General features: G+C 45.5%; 2 protein-coding genes across 4 annotated transcripts in view; both read right to left on the bottom strand.

Moving 5' to 3' along the window:
* Positions 1 to 3660, bottom strand: part of SAG (S-antigen visual arrestin) — a gene marked incomplete at its 3' end in the record, with an annotated part of 28449 nt that extends 24789 nt beyond the window's left edge. Inside the window, exon 1 of one of the 2 annotated variants that reach the window (XM_081095568.1) lies at positions 1567 to 3660. In XM_081095568.1, coding sequence (XP_080951694.1) covers positions 1567 to 1641 — 75 coding nt within the window. In that variant the 5' untranslated portion in view covers positions 1642 to 3660. The remainder of the gene's footprint in view (positions 1 to 1566) is intronic. The other variant, XM_081095569.1, reaches the window with a different exon arrangement.
* A 4551-nt stretch (positions 3661 to 8211) lies between these two features.
* Positions 8212 to 25519, bottom strand: part of ATG16L1 (autophagy related 16 like 1) — a 33316-nt gene continuing 16008 nt past the window's right edge. Inside the window, exons 9-19 of one of the 2 annotated variants that reach the window (XM_081095566.1) lie at positions 25332 to 25382; positions 24612 to 24714; positions 21760 to 21865; positions 19475 to 19545; positions 18718 to 18789; positions 13791 to 13911; positions 13428 to 13533; positions 11369 to 11518; positions 11198 to 11245; positions 10352 to 10453; positions 8212 to 9668 (exon numbers count right to left, since the gene is read on the bottom strand). In XM_081095566.1, the coding sequence (XP_080951692.1) occupies positions 9575 to 9668; positions 10352 to 10453; positions 11198 to 11245; positions 11369 to 11518; positions 13428 to 13533; positions 13791 to 13911; positions 18718 to 18789; positions 19475 to 19545; positions 21760 to 21865; positions 24612 to 24714; positions 25332 to 25382 (1024 nt within the window). In that variant the 3' untranslated portion in view covers positions 8212 to 9574. The remainder of the gene's footprint in view (positions 9669 to 10351; positions 10454 to 11197; positions 11246 to 11368; positions 11519 to 13427; positions 13534 to 13790; positions 13912 to 18717; positions 18790 to 19474; positions 19546 to 21759; positions 21866 to 24611; positions 24715 to 25331; positions 25383 to 25519) is intronic. The other variant, XM_081095567.1, reaches the window with a different exon arrangement.

Below are 25519 nucleotides of genomic sequence, written 5' to 3'. Positions count from 1 at the left end.
GGGAGAGACACATGGAGCTGGGGCAGCCACCAGCTGGAGGGTGAAGATGACGAAAGAGGGCCGAGTGGACAGAATCACAGAGAAGTGACCCCTGAGCCCTGGCACTCCATGCCAGGACCCATACAGAGGTTGCAGTTGGAGTGATCCTAATCTGTGAGACATCAATTGACGAATTATTTTTTACATTTACAAAAAATTCTAAATGTCTTGGTTCAAAGGATGCATATTTAGGTGTGGGGAACAAAAGAGTAGATAAATGATATGGCCCAGCAGGAGTGGTTTCTCTCTACTTCTGCCAGAAGCCAAGATAAAGCATGCTGGAAAGACACAAGTTGGAAAAGAATTTGAAGAGTGAAAGGTTGAGGAGCACCCAACGTATCACCCCAAAGAATCAGAGCACTTGATGAAAATGATGGAGTTCCTCAGCAAGGAAAGGAGGGTAGAGAGAGACTACAAAGCCCGATTCCCTCATGTAATACCATAAAGATCAGAGAGTTTTTTGGATGGCCCCATATAGGCTTCAGAAGTCAACTGGAAGAAGGACCTAGAGCTACACTGTCGAATATGGTAGGTACTATTTACAGGTGATGACTTATAGGTATAATACAGCCATTCCAAATGGACGTGTGCTATAAATGTAGACTGCACACCAGAAAGTGCATGTCATATATGTTTTCAATAATATTTATATCATTTACATGCTAAAATGACAGTTTGTTGATATATTGGGTTAATTAAACTTAATATTACAATGAATTCCACCTGTTTCTTCTTACTTTTTCAATGCAGCTATTAGAAAATTTAAAATTGATGGTGCTGAGTGAGATCGTTGGCCCCTAAGAAGCCATTGAATGGAGCAAGGAGACGCCATCCACAGAGGCTTTGGGGTGGACCTTCCCCGGTCTCCCCTGCCAGGAGGTTCATAGGCACAACTAGACCAGCTAATGTGCCTCTGAGGGAGCCAACAGTGGTGTTATCTGTGTCTAGTATGCTGTTTGCCGGGATATTGGTGGCCACGCAGCCACAGGGCAGCATGGTGGAAAGGGAGTGGCCCGTCATGTTCCCTTACCCCGTAGCCCTGAAGGCCCAGCGAGGTTGAGAGCATTGCAGGTGCACAGGAGTAGAGAGTTGTGTCAAAGCAGCATTAGGGCTTTCCCTGGGCAGGTGATAGACAAAAGGCCAAATACAGTGATTGGCAAAACAGTGTTTGAAATGGTAAGTCATGGGATCAAGGCTGGCTACGAAGAGAAATAAAATTGGGGGTTGGGTTAGGAAAAGAAGTAAAACTGGAGGTTGGTTGGAGAATGAGTGATTAGAAAAAAATTAAGGGTCTCAGGACTAAAGTCTTGCTGCAACTGAAGAGAAGTTGTGTTTCTGCAATTCACTTATTCACTTATATCTCACTTATCGTCCATCTCAGGCAGAGATAGAAAATAGACATAGAGCTTCCTTTGGCCTCACAGGGTCTTGATGTCGATCATATCTATTCTTGAAAAGGCTCCTTTAAAAAACAAATAAGCAAACAAACAAACATTTCCACAAGCCACTCACTTCTGTGCCACTTACCGATTTGTCCCGGGAGATCTTCTTGAAGATAACATGGTGTGGTGTAGACTTACTGGTCTTGACGTTGGCAGCCATATTATCTGTCTCTGGCAGCTTCTTCCACCTTGGGATGTACGTTGGGTATTAGGGGGCTAGAGAACGGTAAAATCAATCCTGAATATAAAGCCAAGAGCATTCTGGGTAGAAAACCTACTTGTGAGATGCTGTACATCCATCAGACGTTTCCTGCTACTGCCGCAATCTCCATGTTTGATTTATAAATAGGGTCTTTGTCTAATTTGTGTTGCCCGGCAGTGTGCTACTTTTTAAAGCTGTGTTTTTATTTTTATTGCTAAGCCTCAAACGTTTCTTTTTTTAAAAAAAATATTTTTATTGATTTCAGAGAGGAAAGGAGAGATAGAAACATCAATGATGAGAGAGAATCATTGATCGGCTGCCCCTTGCACACCCCACACTAGGATGGAGCTTGAAACCTGGGCATGTGTCCTTGACTGGAATCAATCCCAGGACCCTTTAGTCATTGAGCAAAACTGGCTAGGGCCAGAGACCTCTGAGTAGACCTCTCCAGGAAGTCTAGCTGGCTTCCAATGAGAAGGTTTTCTGTCCTAAGGTTTTCCGTCTTATGGCAATTAAAATAGAAAAGTTTCCGGAAAAGCACAACAGAGCCCCTTCACAAATACCCTTTTCAAATGCACTGAATCCCCCCAAAAGTTCTGTGCAGCCGTTTGTAGCTGGTGGTGCTTTCCTGTTCCTCCTCCCCCCTGCCCAGCTGCACCATGAAGAGGCCGTCTTAGCTTCTGGAGCTCAATGCCTTCCAAGTCTCCCCAACAAGCAAAGTCCATGGAAGCTACACGGAACAGGCGAAATGGGGACAGGCTGACTCCATGAAAACCTGACTCCTGTCATCCTGGCCCTGGCTCTTCCCTGTGCCTGCCCCAAATGTCTGAGAAGGCTTGTGCAAGGGCAGTCACATACCTTGTGCAACCAGTGGCTGGGCCCAGGGGAGGAGGTCTCTGTGGCCTCGGGATAGCAGCCAGCCCTCGCTGTCTAACCAGATAACCCCAGAGAGGCCCCTGGCTGACGTGTATGGGGAATTTGTAGGGGATCTGGAGTGGGGCCCAGCACCCAGGTCTCAGTGTCTCAAAGTCAAATCCCATGTAAGGATCAGGGTGAAAATTGGATTAGTGTCCAGATGGGTGAACTGGCCGTTTCAGCAGTTCTAGGCATTAGGCCAGGGTCTCTGTCCAGAGGGGCTCAGATGCAGGAGCCCCGCCCCCCCACCCCCAATTGAGTGGGGAGGGCCTAGAGGGAGGCACAGTGGCTCAAAGAAAGCGGCTTTTTATCCTAACCCTCTTTGGGTTCTGGAAATAGACTGATTATCCCTGCAAAGGACAGGGGATTTTCAAGTGCTCAACACACTTGATTAAACTCAGTAGGCAGCTAATACAACCTTGGGGGCAGGGATATAAACAAAAAGGTCAAGGAGAAATGTCAACCTCAAGATGAACCCCTGTGCTAGGCAAGCCAAACTAGACAGGTCCCTCTCTTCCAGCCTGTTGTCCTATGGACTAGTTCCTGAGTCCCCAGTGTCTCTGGAATCTGTCCACAGCTCTCTGGGCCCAGAGCCTCCCCCAGAGTCCACAGCAGCCACCTTGCTTCCCTGTGGTGTCTGACTGCACCATCTACCTCGACCCTCCAGGCCCTTCCAAGCCCTGCTCTGCACCCCCCTGCTTACCATGTCCCATTGCTCTCAGGACACAGGCACACATCTTTAAAACTCTCCCACCTCTCTGCATGGTCCTGAACCCCAGTCCTACTGTTCTCTGTGCTGGAACAATTCTCTCCTCTCTTCACCTCCCTGACTCAGTCCCTCTTCAGGTTCCAGCTCAAGAGCCCTTCCTCAGGGGAGCCTTACCCATCCTCCAGGACTAGGTTAGAGGCACAGTGCACGTGACACTTGCTCTAGGCTCTACCAGGGCAGGCACTCAAGCCGCTGCATTTCCACCTTTGGATCCCAGTTCCCAGAACAGCTGCTCCCAAGAACACCCAGGGAGCGAATGGATGGCACGACATGGCCACTAACCCATTTACTCATATGCTGGACTTTACCTGATGTCTGGGAATGAAGGGAGCATATGTAGAAAGCTTGTTTGGGGTGTGAGCATCTATCAAAACATGCCAGTGGCTTCCCGCCTAAGGTGGTAATTTCTGCGAGGTCCTGCAGGACCTGGCTTTCCTGCTGTCAGACATTATTTCTCACCGTCTCACCCACTCAGCTCGTCCACTGGCCTCTTTGCTTTTCTTCAAACCTGCCTCAGGGCCTTTTGAACTCACTGTTCCCTCTTCTGAACACTCACTCTTCCCACCGATAGCCCTTCATTCCTTTGGGTCTTCACTTTAATGTCACCCTATTCATTTACATCCTATTTTATACCCTTTCCCAAATCTTTTATCCTCCTCTCCATATCAATCATTGTCATCTAACATACAAGAGAATTTACTTTCTTAATCTTGTTTATTGTCTGCCCCCCTACACTTCATTATTAGAATATAAGTTCCAAGAGTTTAGAGCTTTTAAAAAATGTTTTTACTTATCCTATCTCCAGCATTTAGAATAGGGACCTTAATATTCTTTGAGTGAATCAATGAGCCATTGGATTGCAACAGTGTAATAGCTGGCAATAAACTTGGGGGAACCTTTTTTTTTTAAAAAAAATATATTTTATTGATTTTTTTACAGAGAGGAAGGGAGAGGGATAGAGGGTTAGAAACATTGATGAGAGAGAGACATTGATCAGCTGCCTCCTGCACACCTCCTACTGGGGATGTGCCTGCAACCAAGGTACATGCCCCTGACCGGGATAGAACCTGGGACCCTTCAGTCCGCAGGCCAACGCTCTATCCACTGAGCCAAACCGGTTAGGGTGGAACCTTTTTTTTTTTAATTTCTAAGGGAGAAAACTTCTTTTTAAATAGAGGAATGTCAGCTAATAAATGGAAAACAAATGATAAAATTAGAAAAACATTATTTGACCAACTGATTATATTAATTATGACTTTTTAAAAATATATATTTTTATTGATTTGAGAGAGAGGGAGAGGGAGAGAAATATCAATGTGAGAGAGAAACATCAATCGGTTGCCTCCTGTGTGCACCCCTGACTGATAACCAAACCTGAAACCTGGGCATATGCCCCGAGGGGAATCAAACTGGCAAACCTTCCTTGCAAGGTTATCAACTTTTTTTTTTCTGTTAATCCTCACCTGAGAATACTTTCCCTTTGATTTTTAGAGTGAAAGGGAGAGGGATAAGAGACACATTGCACATCAATTGCTTGCCTCCCAAACATGCAACCTAGGTACATGCCCTTGACCAGGAATCAAACCCATGACCCTTCAGTGTGTGGACTGACACTCTAACCACTGAGCACATTGGCCAGGGCAGGTTCTAATTTTTGTTATTAAAATATTGTGTTTCTTCCCCCTTCTTTATTGAGGTATACTTGACATACAACAAAATTTACTCACTTTCAATATACAGTCTGACGAGTTCACCACTATGATCGAGACACAGAACACTTCCATCACCCCAAAGTTCCCTGGCCCCATTTTAGTCAACTCCTCCACCAACCTCCTCTGCCACCCCCCTCCCCACAACCCAGGAAAACACTGATTTGCCTCTGTCATTAGTTTTGCATTTCCTATTATTTATGAACTTTAAAATAGTAGAGAAGAGTTGCCAACCTGCCCTGGCAGGTGGTTCAGTTGGATGAAGCACTGTCCAGTACACCAAAAGGTTTTGGGTTTGATTTCTGCCCAGGGCACATACCTAGGTTGCAGGTTTGATCCCTGATCAGGGTGAGTACGGGAGGCAACTGATTGTCTCTCTCTTTCTCCCCCCTTCTTTCTCAAATCAATAAACAGCCTCAGGTGAGGATAAAAAATTTTTAAAGTTGCTATCCTTCTCCTACAATTCTTTTGGAAATTTACTGGTCTGTGAATTCTCAAAGTCTGGCCACCATGGGCTCTAGCAATACTTGTTTCTCTGGAGTTGGCCGTCCTGTGAGATGAAGCTAACATGCCCTGGGTTTCCTCTCCTGCCACCAACCCCAGCCCTGGCTTGTGGGGGTGGGGATGTTCAGCTAAGAAGCTTATGGGCTTTGGGGCAAGGTTATCATCCAGGGGTTCATTAGGGCACATGCATGAGGAAAGCTGGTACACTCTGCTGACCATCAGCTACAGAATGAAAGCCTTGTTCTTCAGGGCCTTCGTTTTACTGAAGCAGAGTGCTTGAGAAGTTTGAGGCAACTCTATTTATGAAAAGTGCCAGAGAATGGGAGCTTTTAAAAGCCACCTTAATTTCAAGATGATCTTAGTCAATGGACCTGGGGAATAGAGGGCTGTTATGGGTTGGGCTACTTATACCTGAAATCAGTGAGCCTCAGAACCCAGGACTCCAGTCTGGGGCTGTTTGTACAACATGCTCCTGCTGCAAGGAGAACAGGAGCATCATGTACATTCTCGGCAAGTTGCCTCAAGATGGACATTTGAAATCTGTCTTGCGGTAGGACCCCAGGGTGGCAAAAGGGTTTCAGTGCCCATGAAAAATAAGCACCTGTGTTCTAATTATAATAGTCACTTCTGGAGGAAATTAGATTAACTTGGAGCAACAGAGAGAAGTAGAGTGGAGGCTGGTTTGGTTTTCTCACACTTCATGCTTTTTCAAAGAAAGGTGGTAGTGATTTCCCCATCCCTGAAAGCATTCAACAACTTCTTGTGGCTATTATAGAAGAGATCCAAGCAAGGAATGGGGTGTAGACTAAATGCTTTTCAAGGGACTCTGCCCACTTGAGATACCATTTATAATTTCATTTTTTAAAATACATTTTTATTGATTTGAGAGGAGAGAAACATCAATGATGAAAATCATTCATGGGCTGCCTCTTGCATGTCCCTCACTGGGGATTGAGGTGCAACCTGGGCATGTGCCCTGAGCGGAATTGAACCATGACCTCCTGGTTTATAGGTCAATGCTCAACCACTGAGCTACACTGGCCAGGCCAGAAACACTTGGTTTCTGCAGCCCAGCAGTCTTGCATGGGGTGCTTTATCATGGCCACTCTCCTCTCTGGATGCCCCATAGGTGATGAGTTTCAAGTCTACATTTTAAAATGTCCAGTTCCCCAAGAACACAGTTGTGAAGACACAGGCAGCTCTGCGCACCTTGGCACACTCCGTGATCTGGAACTTCCCCACCCACCCACTCTGGGCCACTCCGTTTCCCCATGTCCACACAAAATGTCCCGTGTGCCATCATGTGAAGATCAGAGGGGCTTTACAAGACTCTTAGGATAAAGGCAAGTATGCGTAGTCTGTGCTTTAGTAAGACATCACACTTGATTTACTACACTATCGTGGGCAACGACTTAGGAAATAGTTAAGATGTTTTAAAATTCTCAACTTCTGACATGTTAACGCATGCATCAACACTGATAAGGGAGCTCACTAGCTATAACCACCCAAGAGTCCTTTGCCCACCTCCCACCCTCCAACGAAACCAGTAGCACAGGTAGGGTCCCCGATAACCTCAAAGGTGTCAGGGTGAAGACCATGAGTTGGATGGAAGCCATACTCCACTGCAGTGAGTCTACACCATCAACTCAATCTTGGTGGCCAGGTGACTTGAAAAGCTTCAGTGTGGATGAACCTCTAATTGAAACTTTTTTAAAAAGCAGAGACAGCAGGAATGCTCCCCTCCAAGTTCAAAGAAAATAGGATAATCAAAGGCTACTGCAATGCTTACTTTGGGTCTCCTTTAAAAATGACTCCCTTGCCTGATTGGTGTGGCTTGGTGGGTGAGCATTGATCCATGAACCAGGTCATGGTCGAATTCCCAGCCAAGGCACGTGCCAGGGTTTTGGGCTTGATCTCCAACAGGGGGCGGGCAGAAGGCAACCAATTGAAGATTCTCACTCATCCTCTCTGAAGTCAGTAAAAACATTAAAAAAAAAAAAAAAAGACTCCCACTTGCAAAGGGTTTCTTCAGCTTTCTGGAGAGTGCTGCCTGAGATGTCAGATCTTGATGTTATCTTGACTCAAGCTGCTGGGCTGAGCAGATGTTTGGCCAACTCCTTGGTAAACACAGTGTTGTGATGCAACTGGCTTAAGGGGGGATTCCAGGGAGATCCTAATTGTTAATGCAGAAGGATGCTTGCTAGGTATCTGAGCTGCCATTTAAAAGTCACTCCTCAATGAGGTAATTCATGCCCCTTCAACAAAGAGGAGCCTGGAGACACGGAGAGTTCATGATCAATCCTGTGGACAAAGTCTCCAGTGCAGGGCCCAGGAGCGTGTCCTGCTGCCTGTGGAGCCAACTGCAGGGGTGACAGAAGTGCATGGGGCTCTCAGAACACAACTCCCCAAGTTCTGAAGACACCCTTTTCCTGTTTAAGAATTGCAAATGACAGGAAGCTGGGACGTTCATATTTATAGGCAGTGACAACCTGGACTTAAATGAACAAGGAGAAAAAGACACCAGGAAAGTATTTCCATTACTTACAAATGAATAAAAGCCAGGAAAATAAATAAAAGAGCACCCCCCCCCCCCCCAGGATAAAGGAGAATAAAAGAACCACCAAGAGACATGGAGTTTGAAAAGTATATAACAGATTTCTTTTTTATTTACAATCAAGTTCTGTTGGGCAACACAGTTAAATAAATAAAAGATGTGCCCTGGCCTATAAATTTCAACTCCCCTCAACTCGAGCTCTCTGAACAGAAAAGAGAATATGAAGGTGGGCAAGAGGGAAGGGGAGTTCTGCCCTGTAGGAGGAAAGGCACCCCTTATCCCCCACCCCTCACCAGGCTCCAGCACTCACACCAACATCTGTCCAGAGAGCAAGTATGGGAGGAAACAAATAAAGTGCAAATTAGAAAGTGATAAAACTATTGGTGTTTCAGTCACTCGAGGAACCAAAATTTTATACACAAGGAAAATGGGAAATGCTTAAAAAAAAATGCCCCAGGCCAGTTTCCCTGACCTCAATCATAGCTCCTGAAATGGAAGGTGATATTCATTTCCCGCCTCCTGGAATGGGCTTCCTGTGCTCCAGCACTGAGGGCACTGCACATGGGCTTGGCACAGTGGCAGTGACCTGGAGCTGCTGGCTCCAGAGATACACCCGAGTCCCAGCAGCTGTACCCAAAGACCGTGGCATGCACCCACTTTCTTGGAAGGGACAGATGGGTCTAGGAAGACACCTACTCCTGCAGCACACACACACTTCTCTGGAAAAAAAGGTTTTTGCACTTCCTCTCAAAAAAATATTTTGTAACCAAGTTGAGATTTAAGTTTTGACCAATAAATAGATATGTAGAATCAGGAGCTTTGAAGAACAGTTACTTCCCAAGAATTGTTTAGGAGACCTAAGAAAATGCCAACCGTAATCAGGAGATCACACTAAGAGCTTCGGAATAATGATACGAACCAGCAGGGAGGACGGCAGTCCCATGTCTCCTTGGAAACCAGGGCAGTCCCTGCGGGCTACCTGAGGACAGGGGTAATCCTGTTTGGGTATCTGTTAATCCAATGATTAAAGCAAGTTCACCAGGAAAATGATCCAAGGCGACAGGACATGCGTTGGCCAGAACTGACTCTGAAGGAAGAAATAAGCGGGAGGACCCCCCCCCCCCCCCACACACATGTGGGGTGCTGTTGGCACTGCGTGTGCTGCCTGCCCCGCTGAGGTATGGATGGTCAGAGCTAGTAGTGTTTCCCACAGAATGGAGGCAGCGACCCACCTCTGCTAAGTAGCTGCAGAGGCAGCGTCATTCCTCCAGGTCATTAGAGACTGCAGCCCAAATCCTCAGAAGTCCTGCTCAAAGGAAAGTCGCCTGGCTGGCTCTTCTCTGGAGGTCAAAGCTACACCCCACACGCCACCTGCCAGGACAGAGCTGCGGCCTGAGTGCTTCTCCGGCTTCGGATCTGCTCTCTCCTGAGGAGACACCGTCAGTATTCTGACCACAGCACAGCTTTGCTTCCCTTGTCCACACTGACGATGTGGGAGCCGGAGGGAGACCATGCCACCGCATTGATGGACGAGCTTCAAAGGGAGAGGTCAGAACATCTGTGAGGCCTCAGTGAGCTCGGCACCAGGCTCCCTCGCTCCTGGGGGTTGTGCCTTCTCCACAGCTGTTTTACTCACCCGGCTGCTCCCGCTCACAGGCAGGCACTTAGTAAAGAGCAGAAGAATGCAGAAGGAACCCTGCACTGTGTTTTAGGAAGCAGTTTGGGAATGAAAGGAGCAGGCCCGATCAAGTCTACCCTAAGCGAACAGCTCTGGGTGAATGAAGCAGAGAGAGACAGGACGACTGACTGAGGAGTAGAAATTGTCACTGCTTTTGAGGCACAGAGAGAGGTGGTTGTGGAGGAACCCTGGGACTGTGTTCTAACTAGCAGTTGGGCCTGGGTGGATGGAGCAAAGCTAAGAAAAAAAGGAGCCTAGGGGGAGACAAGAGAATGTTTCTCTACTCTTTTCTCCAACAGCCACTATTCTGATGGCTCGAACTGGAAGATTCTGTATAAACATACCAGCAGAGCACTGCAGCAGGCTGCACTGGGGGGACTGGCTGCTTCTCTCCACTAACCTAGCTCACAGCAGAGCACATGAGTGCACACTGCCCTCGTGGGGCAGACTCAGGTCCATGCCTGAAGAGAGCATGACTCCTGGGATGAAGTCACAGGACCTGCTCACAACCTCAGAGGGGCTCCCAGGGGTCATCTTACCCATGATGCTTTGAAAGGACCTTCTCCACTTTCCCAGAGAGCACACTCCAGACGTAGAGAGAGCCCTCCGCAGAGCCTGCTGCCACATAACTGCCATCAGGGCTGGAGAACACAGAAGACAGGAAATGGTGTCACCCCCCCCCCCCCAGCCCCCCCAGTATCCTCATGGACCTCCCGGCAAGAAGCAATGTTTAGTCTTCATTTATGAGACAAACACAGGGCTGGGCCTGTATACCCAAAAAATCAGAACTTGACACTCACGACTGTTACACCAAAGCTATTTCACCCTGTTATCTTGGCCTCACCCACCCAATGAAGAACAGTGCCACTATGTTACTTCTTGAGGCCACAGTCCCTCACTACCTCAGACTCCAGCTCAGCACACACAGGGAGATCAAGTCAACCCCTGAATGGCAAAGGGTTTCTTTTGTCTGGCAGACTGCCTGGTCACATGGCTCAGTGAAAGTAGGAAAGAGGGAAGAGGAAAGAGAAGCATTAACTGTGGAGAAGTTTCTCTGCGATGCTGGAACTTTTCACTAGACTTTCCCACACTTGCCTAAAAGCTCTCAAACAGCTCTTCTCTAAATGCATGGAGATGCGAACCTGCCGTGCCCAGCAAGAACCAAGTGGGCAACCAGTTCATTTTGGTGCAATCACGAAGGAACAGGAGGGAGGAAGGACATGATAGTGACCTCTAGCACTGAATCTACAGGTTCACTCCTGGATGCTCAGCTGAGACACTGTATAAATCTGGCTCACTTTCTCAGCGGGAAAATGCCCATGCCTAACCTTTGTGGTGAACCAAGCTTGGGGGTGAGGTGGGAAAGAAGGAGCATCACCACTAACCTGAACACGACTCTCGTCCAGTCAGAGCCACACTTGAACCCAGGAGCACTGAAACAAACAAGAGGGCACCGTCACCCCGAGAGCTCAGAGTACTCAGGGTCTGAGAGCAAACCAGGGCCTCTGGTCTTCATGCAACCCTCAGGAGCCCCAAACCAGCGTGGCTTTAGTTACCTAAATGTCTGTCTGACAGCATTTATTCGGAGATCGATAATTTTTAGCAGGTCATCACGGGAGCAGCTTAGGAGTTCAGTTCTTTCTGGGTTTAAGTCCAGGGCAGTAATCTTCCCCAAAAGCTCCATCTCTCGGATGATAGTCTCTGACCTACCAAAGAGATGGAAAGTCTGAGAAAATGTACCACAGAAATGTCAGACTTCCCCATCTGAATCAGGATGGCATGCCATGGAGCAGAGAAGGGGAAAAGGTAAGTCAACCAGAATGCAAAGCTCTTCCAGGCAGTGAATGTGTTCCCAGCCTTATAAAAATAACCAGTGTTGCTTTTATTATCTTTCCATCAACAGACTCTATGGTAATAATTTTGAGAACTAGAACTCTAAATCTGGTAAGGATTCATTTCCCTGCCCACTTTTGGAACCATACGATAAATGCCAATCGGAGCTTCTGATCAGCATGTACCAACCAGGGCTCCTATCCAAATATGGAGAAAGCTGTGCTTTCTCACAGTCTCCCTGCCACACTAAGTTCAGCTCAGGGGCCCCCAACTTCTTGGTGATGCTAGATGTGAAACTGGGACTCCGGGGCAGTCACCACACTCTGCAAGGCCCTCTCTCTTTCACTCTCTAGATTCTCACCTGGGCCCGTCCATAGCCAGGCCTGTGAACAGAAATCCTGGGCAGGACCCTGTTGCTGATGCAGGTGAAGGAGGTGCAGACCCTTCTGCAGGCATTCTGGTGCACTAGCAAGCGATTAAGGAGATGATTTCCTACCACAAACCATAACTAAGTAAGAGCGTTTTATCTTAGTGTTGGTAAGTATGTGGCTGGAGGCAAGACACTTCACTGCCTTGGAACTCGGGGTCTTCATCTCTTAAATTAGGGGCTACAGCAGTAAAACTTGAAGTTATATCTAGGAGTCAGGAGCATCATCCCAGGCCTTTCAAAGCCTCATCTATAGCCAAGGCTCTTCACTCCCCATTCTGTCCACAACTGCTCAACAACTGGGCTTCTGCCCCAGTTGCCCTCCCTTCACTCAATCGGATCACCAACCACCTCCTATCAAACCAGCCTCATCCAACTGGACCCCTCCTGCCACCTGACCCCGTTACTCCCTTAGCCGTGGCCCATCCACAGGACTCTGGTTCTCTTGCCCTTTCTAGTTCCTCCTCCTCAGACGGACCCCTAAGTGCTATCTTCTTACTGCTTTACGTGTGTCTGAGTAATCTGTTCTCATGCCTCCAAAGTCCTCTCCTGAGGACTTCCAACCTCTTTCAAAAATTCTGCTTTTGTTTTCCCAAATGCCTATTAGAAACCACAAACTAATGTCCTTAGCTGAACACATTCTCTGCACCCTCTTCCTAAACTTGTCATTTATTGTCTTGCTTTAGTTTTCTCCTTCCTACCTTCACATTCAACTTGTCACCAAATCCTGCCAGAATTCTCACTCAAGTGGATGCCCACCTTCTTCCTCCACTGCTTGGAGTTCAGATCCTCATCAACTCTACTGATTTCCCTCTAAAAGTGCCACCCACACAATCTACTAGACTCCTGGGAAGCAATCCTTTGCTGAACATCCAATGGCTTCTAAGATCAAGTCTTTTACAAAATGGCCTATAAAGGCCCTGGTCATCTGGTCCCAACACACAGTATCAGTCTCACCTGCCCAGAATGTCTCTCGGGGGCTTTTCTGCAATAAGAAGCCTGCTCTCCTCTCAAGATGAGTCTAACATCCCTGAACAAAGGGGCTGGTTCTGAATGCCTCAGCACTCAGGGCAGACCTGTGTGTCTGTCCCACCTACTGCATTTAATTACCCACCCACCCAGGTGTTCATCTCTGCTGATCATGCACCGGTGAGTACACAGTGCAAATCCATGGTTGTTGACCACAACTGTCGACTTCATGGTAAAGAATATCAAACTGTTAAAGTAAATGTGGACTGGAGCTTATCTCTGCATTTCCAGGGATTTAAAAAAACCGATATATAAATATTCACAGTTCTACCACGTACAGACCCTCTCACATGCCTCCCCACCGAGGGAGCTCTTGGGTATCATACCGGATGTCCCAGAAACGAATTTTCTTGTCAAAATGTCCACTCATTACACACTGCTCTGTGCAGACAATATCGTTGCAGCTGGATCCCGCAAACACTGTCTTTATGCCTGAAAGAAAGCCGGACATCAGTCATCAAGCAGAGCTCCTCTGTGGCTGTCCACATAACCTCACTCCCTCAGACCCCAAGCCAAGAGAACTCCTCATTCACATGAAGCTTCAAACATGGAAAACTGCCACCACCTCAGCACCATTCTCACTTGCATTCAAACTGTATCACACTAAATGCAGGCTTTGATGTAGAAACAAACACCTCCGCAGTTAATGTCTAATCCCACATATAAACAGAGAGACTGAATTTCCTCACAGACTTTGCTGCGCAGATCCCAGAGTTTGAGGGTCCGGTCATGACTTCCAGAAACAATACGCGCATTGTCCAGCAGGAACTTGGCAGAGAGCACTTTGCCACTGTGTCCCGTGAGTGTGTGCTAGGAGAGAGAAAATACAGCGGGATAAGCCTGCGGGCAGCACACTGCGAGAGAGCCAGCTTCTCCAAACACCCAACGGTTGGTCAGGAACATCAGAGGCAGAAGGACCAGTAGCTAGGGAAACACCCAAAAAGCCTATCTATCTACGGGTACTGCCCAGAGGTGAGGTATATTAGAGGAATAGGATAAATCTCTGACCACAATAACATAAAAAAAACCCCCAAAACCAAAAAACAAAAACATCACCAGTACAAAGTTCACGTGTCCCATCCTCAAAACCAGCAAGGGCAACCAGAGGACTTTTTTGAAACACTGCACTATTCTTGCACCTTTTTATAAGACTGTATTATATCAAATCACAACATTTTAAAAGCCTTGGGTTTAGACAGTGCCTCTAAAAGTCAGAATAGACACAATTTACAAAAGGAAACATCAGGCCTCATTAAATAAACAATTAAAAGCCCTGGGGGGTTTTTCAAAGAGAGGTCTCAGCTTGAAAGTCAGATCAGAACCACAGGTACCACACTCCGAGTAATCACATCCCTTCGAGACTGGCTGTGGGATGTCAACCACGTGTCCTCCCTGGGCTCGCCAAGGAACACAGACCTGGGACATCACAGAGTGTCAGCTGCCCCTTTACTCATCAAAGCACTACTGGAGCCTGATGGGAGCAAGGCGGCTGGGGATGGTGAGGATGCAGGGAGGGGACCTGGGGAGTCAGCCCTTTTACTAGTCATCATTGACCTCTTTTATATTTGCAAAACCTCCAAGGCTCAAAAGGTATTCACTGATGTTTTCTTTCTAATAAAAACAAGCCTTTTTAAAAGACCCTAGTATACTTACTCCACTGGTAATGATGGCTTTCAACCTCACTCCCAAAGATGAGACCTCAGAGTTTCGTGTAAAGTTCTCAGTGTTGAAATTTTAGAGTCCCGTCTCTCTGCTACACTGAGTGGAGGGACTGCATTTAGTACAGGAACAGAAACTTAGGGCACGCGTACTTCTCCCTTCCTAAGAAGTCTGCTCGGCTTCTCTCACATCCCTCACCCGACACCTCTCTGAGACTGGGACTGATCTTACAGTGTGCCAGCAGGTGGCGGCTGGGCTGTAGCAGTGTGAAAGCTGCCACCAATCCTGCTGGCGAAAGCAACTCCAACACCAAAGCTGACATTCCACACAGTACAGGAACGTGAGTCCACTCAGTACAACTCATCCAATCTGTACAAGTCAGAAGAGACAGGAGTCTGGGTAGGTACTTCTCATGCAATGTAAATTAAGTCCTTAGTTCTGTGTATATGCACTGTCTGTAATCACATTTCACCAACATAGGGAGAAAATGACATCGCTCATGAATGGGCTATGCGAACGCACTCACTCTTGCACACTTTCACATTTCTGTATATTTCTTGTTATTTTTAACATTATAGTATAAGCAGGTTTTCATGTGATAGCTGAAAACACATGGGCTTGGGGTCACACTGATGTGGCTCTACACAGCCTGGGCCTCTAAGTTAAACTGAGGAAGACAAATCTCTTTCTCGCGCTGGTTTAGCAGTATGAAGTAGGCACATGTGGACAGCACTAACTCTTTTCCTGTTTGCACACTCACACTTAAGTCTTCATAAATACTTCAATAGCTGAATAATCTGTATGTGGTGAGGTGACAATTTAGCTGAAATTTCCTTGGCCAGCAGACACGTAAGTTGCTTTAAAAGTTTCATGATGACAAATAATGCTGCAATGAACACTATGAGCACACAGCTTTTTTCTTGACTTATTTCCTGGAATGAACTATTGGACTAATGCAGTGGTTCTCAACCTCTGGCCCTGTAAAACAGTTCCTCATGTTGTGACTCCCAACCATAAAATTATTTCGTTGCTACTTCATAACTGTAATGTTGCTACTGTTATGAATCGTAATGTAAATATCTGATATGCAGGATGGTCTTAGGTGACCCCTGTGAAAGGGTCTTTTGACCGCCAAAGGGGTCGCGACCCACAGGTTGAGAACCGCTGGACTAATGGACTAAAGAAAAGGAATGTTTTTATTGGTTGGCCCTTCATATGTATTGTTAGCTTGCTTTTTAAAGTCTGGACTTCTGCGAATCTTGCTCTTGGTGGAAACCCAGATGGATCTGCCTGAGGCTGACTAGCTCCATCTCCATGTTCTCAACGGCAAGGAATTGAGCCTCCTACAAGCACTCACTTTTACCATTTAAAAAGTGCTTATTCTAAAAAAAAAAAAAAAAAAAAAAGTGCTTATTCTAAGTGGATCAGATTAAAAATTTTATCATTCACTCAGTTTTTTGTAATCACTTATAATATTTAATTTTAATACTACTTTTAAGTTTTACCTTAGTCTTTTCAACAAGGACTCACTAGACATGCCACAGTGGGTTCGGCTGTTGCAGCAGCTCGAGCCCCACATGGGAGGGAGGTTTGGCATTCTTCTCTAGCGCTCTGCCCAGACTTGCGTGTTCCGGGGCAGACCCTGAGGGCTGCCCACCATGCAGGCAGCTACTGTTAATATCAACCGAAGACCACTGATGCCAGAGAAATGCAGAACTTGATGAGGAAGTTTCTGAAATAATAACCACCACCTGAAAGCCAGTCCTGCCTCTGGCCACCTCTCCATGTCACTGCCAGAGAACTGAACAGGGTGGGTTCTTCAATCCAGTTCCTCAAGTCACAGCTCAGAGAGTGGCCGGGCCAGTTGGCACTGACTTTAGATTTTTAAGGGAGTCTAACACACCTGGTATTGAAGGAGTCCTGTCATGGGCCCCTTTCAATGCCAGGCTGTTTCTAGGGGCCCTTTACTGAAAGGGTTTTAAAGCAAGCACTCACCCAGCTGCTTCTTGCTCTAATCTCTCCCAACACTATTCACTTATCATCAAAGTTAAAGAGATACTGACCAGAGCTTGGATCTGAGTTTTAGACCATAGGTGTCCATTCATCCTCTGTAAAGAGGGTCTAAGTGGGAGCCACAGCCCCTAAAACAGGAAGCCCACTTAGTTCCGGGCCTTGGTAAGGGTGTGATGTATGAAAAAGGCCTCCTGGATCTCTTCCCACATTTACTGAGGGACAGGACATGGCTGTGAGAAGACCTGAGGCCACAGAGCCAGCTAGTCCAGCAAAGGAGACGATGGTCCCAACACGAGCCCAGCTTGCAGAACCCTGCAGAACCCTCTCTGATAAAACTCTGCAAACTAGTGCACTTGAGAAAAGTTTCCCAACAGTATGACCTGTCTTCCAGAGCTACCTCACCTGCAGATCCTCTTCCTCTTATGTCAGACCCAAAGGTGATGCCCACCTGTAAAGAACTCTACCAACGAAAAACACATCCTGCACAACTGACTGAATCAACTGCCTGCCTGGGTCCTCCCTCCAAGGGCCGCAAATGTAAGGAAAGCTGTATGTCCCTCAATTAAACACTTCAGCTGCTTCCCAGTCTAGAATAATCCAGGCCAATCCAACACAGGAAAGAGCACAGGCCTCAATTCCAGTTCTCACCTGTTTGTTAACTATGTGACCTCGGGCAAATCGGAGCCTCCCTGGGGACAACAGCAGTAATGCACATAACACCCTCGGTACTGGGTCTAATACAGAGGCCACTCAAGAAAAGCCACCTTCCTTTAGGTAAGTTAATGATTGTAGACGCATACAACTGTCTTACACGGCAGTTATACAGAACATGGCAGACCACAGAACGAATTAAAAAACTGCTACGAGAACAGGCTAGGTATCTTTCCATGTTTAGCGTGAACTCTCACGCTTTAAGCTGAAAACTCGCTCAAATATTTGAACAGACGTGAACTGCTGCTTGAGGCGAGCCTAGCGCTGCCTGAGGGTGCCAGCAGTCCACTTCCACTCCTTCACTCAGACAAGAACCCAGGCAGGCTCTTCAGCTTTCAGAGAACATAATCTGTCATCTTCAAGCCTTAGACTTTATATGTGCAGCCCTGGATCTTCTTTCAACTAAGAGTCAAGAATTACCACTGTGATCATTTTTCACAGCACCTTCAAGAAAATGGAAAGTCTAAGGGATCCATTCACTGTGTTTTTAATGAATCTTCTAGCTGCACTCTTGCGTCACCAAAACAGACCACCGTACACCACCCAGCGCAGCTCCCACCTCCCTGCATCTACCTTTAATAAGTTCATCTTGATATCATGCCGTTTTCTGTGTGGGCTGACACACAGAGCTGCTGTCAAAGTCTTTTGGTAAAATGCCTACCAATGTCAAGTTCGCCCTCCATCTTAGCTTTCAGTAGCCCTTATTTAACGAGCTCATGGGAAGACTCCTTCAAGCTTAAGGAGAAAAGCCAGGCTCCAAATCAAATGATGTGTTTTTCATTAGAACAAAGGCAATATAACCCTCACGTTTTGGTCTTTGTCTTGGAATCCACAGGCCTTCTCGGCAAGTCTGGGTTCAGATACAGGCTTCCTCCACATCTGATCCCATTACACTCCCTCCCCCTGCCCCTTCCATCTGACTCCTAGCACCAGTTGTTTTCTCTCAATCACAGTGCATCCATATGTATGTCTATATATCCTACTTTCCAGCTATACTCTGGGAGGTAATTACTAAGTCAGTTTATATGCTGTCATCAAGATCACTGAAATTAAGCTAAGACTGGTATCTATGGAAGTACCTCCTCTTATGAATAGGAATGTTCTGAGTCTTTCATGGAAAAGTGAAGGTTTCCTATTGCAGATTAAATGGACCTGCTATTGCCTACCATTGTTGTGCCTTTGATAACCATGAGAAGTTAGGAGATTATACTAATTTTCCTAACTGGGTCTTACCCGTAACCGATAATCATCCACGGTCCAGATTCGGCTTGCAAAATCGTTTGAAGCTGCTAAGAGGTAAGATCCCTATTGAAATAAAGGGAGAGGGAGGGTGAGACACAAATTTCAGCCAAAATAGAGGAATTTAGTTCACACAATACAAACTCCCCAATAATCAAGTCCAAGAAGGTCTAGATGTCTAAAACTATATACCTGATCCAAATACCAACTATTACCACCAGTGTCTGTCAACTCACCCACCCCGTTACGTTCAGACCTTTCTATTAAGCTCGCTCAATCTTGCCTGAAGGTTGAAGACCCTCCAGCTCAAAATGGAACTTGGCCTCCTGCATTCACTTCCCTCCGCTGCCCGCCTTCAGTAATAGCAAATACTAATTCTCTACACGCTGCTCCAGCCAGAAAGCCCACAGGAACTGACTCTCCCCTTGTCTCACCTCCCAGCTACCCCCTCGGAGATCTGCTCATCTCTGGTGCAGGTCTAGCTGGATGCCCTCCTCTCCACCCACAACACCTCAGCCCAAACTGGGACTTTTATCAAGTCTGCAGAGATCAGCTGGGTTAATGCAGACCTGCCTCCCCAACCCAGTCATGATCAACACAGAATTTGTAATCTACCTGCATCTTTCTTTAATACCGATTTTACTCAAGATAAGTAGCAAACCAGGTGAGTTATTTTTAAATTTTGAAAACCAGATGTCTTGTTTCTAAACACCTCTGAACGCACCTATTTCCCTGGGTGTTAGATACTTACAGCACTATCAAATTCAATGCTTGTAATTCCTGCGTTACTGCCAGAGAGGGAACCCTTGAACTCACACTTGTCTGGATAAAAAGAAAGATGGAGAAAAGACAAGAAGGTAAAGCCATTATGTAAGTTAAAATGGGGCACCTGAAACACTGGAAGCCAACGATATTGTCAAAACAGCATTCCTGCACCATCACAGAATCAACCAGCAGGACAGACAGAATATGAGAGATTTCTAAGAGCAACGAAGGTATATGTGGATGCAGAGCCTAGCATTTTGCATGTGTGTTAAGCTGTCCTTTTAGAGAAATTTAGTGTATATAGGCCATGTCAATCGACTTAGAGACTGAGTTTCATTTAGTTGTTATTTCTCAGTAAAATTTTCTAACTTACATCATAAACACATCTTTGGGTTTGATCCGTGTTTGGACCAACTTAACTCTGAACCATCAACTTTTCAGAATCCAGGTGTGATCACTTCAGGAATGTCTGAAAAGAGCTTCTGCTTAGTTAGGTGTAAATGACTAGTCATTAGAATTCCAGTTAGCTAGTTTGAAATTTCTGGAGTTTGTCCTTGCACTTACTCTTTCCATGAACCCCAAGACTCTGGCAACCCAGCTGCCTGCCAGTGTTCCCTCCCTCACCAACAGACTCAGCTACCGCTCCTGGGTCCCGCTTTCACAGAGCTGGCCCCACACACGGAAACTTCAATTATGCAGACATAAGCTTACAGGATTACAAGTCTCGATGATGAAGTGATTATATTCCTTTTTTATAGGGTGGCTTAAGGGTGACCTATATAGACAAGCTAGGAAAACAATTAGGGACCCATTCTAAATCAAGTTCATAAAAGGGGAGCGCAGGACGAGAAACATTCCAATGTTATCTCTTGCCCAGCACTTCTAAATAATAGCAATATGAACACTGGTTTGGAGCTGTCAAACAGATTTAGGGCTGGGATTACTAACCTGGTCTATGAACTCCACCTCTATACTTAACTGAAAAATATAGCACATTATATGCCTCTTCCTGGATCTTAGCTTTCATTAGATTTTCCAAAGTAAAAAAGGGCCAACATCCACTAATTAAGGTCTTTATTTAGATTACACCTTTACAGACCAAATTATTACTGCAAATTCTAAGAAACAGCTCTCTGACTTATGCCCAAAATAGTCGTCTACTTGTTTGGCAGCCAAAATGCAAGAAGTGATTGATAAATGCTATTCCACACAAGAGACTGATCTCAAAAGACCAAACACCTTGTTAAAAGTCAAAAGCTCTTTTATCTAGAAGGCACCAAGGGAGGTTATGTTAACGCTGTTTATAGAAGTAATTACCAATGGAGCCTCTGCTTTGATAGAAAGAGCAAGGATGGGTGTTCCTACTGGGTGGAGAGTGCCATTCTTCTGATATTTTAAAAGAGTAAAAACAGGACACCCCAAACTATTTCATAAACAGTCTCTTGGACTTTGTACCTTCCAAGGTTCAGTAAATATTAGCCAAGAGGAACAAAACTGCAGACTGAACAGGCTGTTGTGGACTAATTCTAATGGGCTTCAACTAGTTGTAACTGACAGGGATTTAACTAATGAGCCACTTTCCTGAAAATCAAATGCCAGGGCAGACACACTTGGGGCTTTACTGACCACCTGTTCTAACAGACAGATTGCTCTTCTGTAACCACAGTGATCTACAGTGTTCTTCAGCAACTCTACAGCTTAGGGGAGGCTGTCATGGAGAAAACAAGGGACTCGAAACTTGACAAAGTGGTTCCTACAAAAACCTTCAGCCTATTCTTTGACCTTGCTTTATTAAAGATATATGTATATTTAACTGAATCTCAAAATGTTGAAAGTGGGCTATGTTGTAGCTTCAGCATTTTAAGAGATGGGTTCATTAACTCCCATCTTTCAAAATGCCATCCCATTTCTGAGAGCTCTGAGATCAATTCTGAAACAAGGTCTAATCAAAGACCGTGTCTTGATCTTAGGGTCCTTGTCTGATAAGCTGCTTTTAATTTTCCTTTAAAAACCTGCACTTTCTTGGAAGGTGTTCTGATTAGTATATATTTGTAAGACACAAACATATCCATAACTTTACAGTATTTTCCAGTCACTGCTTGGAAACGCAGAGAAAACATCATCAGCTATAAAGTGCAACTGAGACAGTAATGATGCTCTGGTCAGGATCCTTACACAAACTGTGCTTTGAGAAGATGAACAATTCAAAGGTTGCCTGAAACCAAGTCAATCAGATGTCACAGCTTCCTTTTGTACACTCTGAGATCTCACCTCCGGACACTTCCCAAAGCTTAACCCTCCGATCCATGCCACCCGTGGCCAACAGCCGGGATCCGGGACTGAACTGCACAGCGTTGACTTCCCCGTCATGAGCATCCTGCAAGACAAGCACCCTTTCAGACCCAATCACTGCCATACCCAGGAAGAGACAGCCCAATACAAGTGAGCCCTCTGAATGTCTCACGAGGTTGAACATTCATCCCTAATGAGAAGAATCTCATCATAAACTACATCGGGTTCCTAGCACAGGCTTTCCTAAGATTCTATCATTTTATTCTTATAGCTAACAGTTCCACTTATTTAAATACAGTGCAACCTTTCAGGATTCAAAATCTGTGTAAACTGCTTCAAGTTTGTTGTCACATTAATCTTATTTCTTTTAAGAATAAGAAATTTCAATTTATATTCTTGTATGATCTCAATAGCTTTAGAGTAAGAGTGTGATTACCTGCTTTCCTTTTGGTCCAGATTGCATGAATACACATCACATTTATGTATCTAATTAACATACAGCATGACTTCTCATGATAAAGAAAGCTTTTATGGCTTTCCTAACAAGGATATTCTAACATGGAGTCCCAATATGAGCAGATGCCAGTGCTACTGAGGCACAGCAGTGTTAGAGTGAGATTCTATGCGGGCACTAACATGTATGAGCAGTGTGACTTCTGGCAAGTTCCTTACCTTCCTGAAGCCTCAGTTTGCTCATCTATAAAAAAGGACTTCCAGAAGTCTTGTGACCTAGGACTGTGCCTGACTACAAGACCTTCAACAAAAGTTAACAGGTGTTAGTTGGGAGAATTTAAGTTCATCATAGGGAAATTACTAAGACTGGCTTCCACACTGGAACACATGATATGACAAAATGGCATCTGTGGTCAGGATAATAAAGGAAACCAAGCAAAAAGCATCCCATCCTAGACTGAGAGGAGAAAATGCCAGAAGTTGTTGCTATAATCTCTTCTCTTTAAGACCCTGGATACGGAATAAAATTATTATTGGATATCAGCTGTAATTAAAACATAAAATAAAATAAAATAAATTATTTTAAAGACCGTGGCTAGGCTGGTGTGGCTTAGTTGGTTGAACATCAACCCATGCACCAAGAGGTCGCTTGATCCGCAGTAGGGGTTGTGCAGGGGGCAGCCGACTCATGTTTCTCTCTTTCCCTCTCCCTCTCTCTCTCTAAAAATATCAATAAAAACATATTTTTTAAAAAAGACCATGGATACTAAAATATCTATGGATAAAACAATGTCTGGGACTCTGCTCCAACAAGAATGTGCAGGGGAGAGACAGTAAGATGGAGAAACGTGGCTAAATGAAGCTGCCAGACTGGATGATGGTACCCCAACGTTCTTTTTACTCTCCACTCTGATGATTGAAAATTTCCACAATAAAATGGAAAAAAAACCAAGACCATGAAAAAATGGATTATAAACATTAGATCATTAGGTCATCAATCATTTGCCCAAAAGGTTATTTGGGGAAGACAAAATCTGATCTTCACATTTGCCTGGGACTGAAAAAGATGCTTACTTAACATACTATTTCGAGCATAACTGAATATAAACATCACTTTATTATTTCCTTCCTTGGTGATCTGATTTCCTGTCCCTCCTGTATCCACTGCTAAAAAGCTGTATGACAGGAGACCAAACTTTTTAGCTCCTGTAATTCCCTTCCTTGTCTTTTAAAAAGAATATGTCTTTCTATTGAAGAGGTCTCAGATTGAAAACTTGAGATCATGCACCATCACACCCATGCTGCCCTCGTCACGCTCCTGAAGGCTGGTTCTGTTGGATAGTTGTCAGCTGTGAACTGACCACTCTCAGAAACACACACTGACAGAATCCCAATTATCAGCTGCTCCATTATCCCATGCACATGACTTAAATGTGATAGGAGGAAAAAAATGGGCTGCTGGGAGCTGAGGGCAAGGAAGGGACTGTGACATTAAGTGCAATCAGACCTTTTACCAATCATCATTGACCTCTGTGAGGTGCCAGGCCTGCCAGGGAACCACAGGAGTACAGTGGGACTTTCTTTACATCTAAGGTAGTTCACTGTGTGCAAATATCCAATTACTAAAGTTTCTCCTGATGCCTAGAACGGAAAGCTCCCCCATATAAATCCCATCTCATTTTTATAACAAGTCTTTCTCTCCCTGAAAGCTGGCTCCTCTACCTCACTGCAAGTGTCAGCCCAACTGACTGGGATCTGCTCTTCCTGTCTGCCCGCCCCCACCCCCCCCCTTCACTTGAGCCCTGAGCCAGGCACTCTCCTGTTTCCATGCTGTTTCAGTGTCTGCTCAGCCTCCCCAGCAGGGACCACACTATCCTTTGGTACTAGGACCCAGCTCTGAACTCCAGCTGACAGTACCTGATACCACAATGGCTTCTGCCAAGAACTGCTTCCAACCATGTGCTCCTAACGGTCAGAAGTCCCACAGATAGAGGTGGGAATCATGAAGCCAATAGTCACCCTATTGACCCTTCCAAACAGACCATGGACTAGACTCTTACTCTAAATTGGAGCCAACTGGTGATAGCGATCACATGAGTTACTAATTTCTCACATCTCTAATTATTTGCCCATGCCCCATCCCTCATGCTTCCAATCCTCTCTTAGTCAGTCCTGTATTACGGAGGGTGGCTGTAATAAATTCTATCCTCTGAAGCTAAGCAAAATGTATTAATCCCTTTCATCACACAGAGACAGGGGCAAAGGCCTGATATAAATAAAGCAAGAGTTTATTAGCTGCAGCAGGAGAAAGGACCCTTTAATTGTCACACTGTTACCATACTAGGCTTGGTGTGGGTTTGGGGAGAAACCATACTTACAAAGACACACACTGCAGTTGTTGGGACTCTCACTTCTTTACTAGAACCAGGATGAGTATCTGCATTTTCATGAGGTACCGGAAAGGAAGAGACAGAGCGCCTCCTAAGAAGTAACATAAAGGAGAACGTTAGAAAAGACAGCACAAGGCTACTTGTCCATCAACCTCAGAAGGGAGTCAAAGACCTTTTTATCAATAACTTCTTTTCCCTTTTAGACCCTTCAAACTACAAAATGACTGGCCAAATCAGAAACACCCTCACTCAAGGATAACTGGGAAAATAGGCAGCACATACTTGTACTCCCCTGTTTGCTAACTCATGGATTCCAAAACTCAACATTGAGAAGAGTCCTGAACTACTGCTTCCCAGTCCATAAACTACTGAAGACTTTCTGAACATAATCTAAGTGCGAGCTCAGAAAGAGCTCAGTATTTTTGTAAAACAATTTAAAGACGTTTCTATGCCTAGTCAGTCATCCTCAGCATACACTGTGGTCAAGGCAAGTTGAACACATGCCAAGAAAGAGCGGCGAGAGCGTGGCTGCTGTACAGAGCTCAACCTAATCGCCCCCACTCAGAGGGCTGCCGGCATTCCTAGGAACATGCAAAGCATCTTGGTTAGAACATGGACATAGATGATGGAGGGCAGTGAAGCGTTGATCAGCTCAATTATCAATGACCCACACCCACATGCTGGGATAAGAGTAGATAATATTTTCACCTGGCAGCATCAGAAGAAGAGTGATGTCCCAAAATGGGAGAGTCGGACAGACTAAAGGATAAGGCCAGAGATCAGCACGCAGCAAGATTAAGAGAAAGGAAGTTGAGGAAAAAGAAAGAAGCTAAATGAAAAGCTGAAATTAAGGCATCTGTATATTCTGTACCACTGACATTCTGGTGTACATTAAA

The sequence above is a fragment of the Myotis nattereri genome (assembly GCF_964212035.1).
Source record: "Myotis nattereri genome assembly, chromosome: 7".
Classification (NCBI taxonomy): domain Eukaryota; kingdom Metazoa; phylum Chordata; class Mammalia; order Chiroptera; family Vespertilionidae; genus Myotis; species Myotis nattereri.
This window is presented reverse-complemented; position numbering and strand designations above follow the sequence as displayed.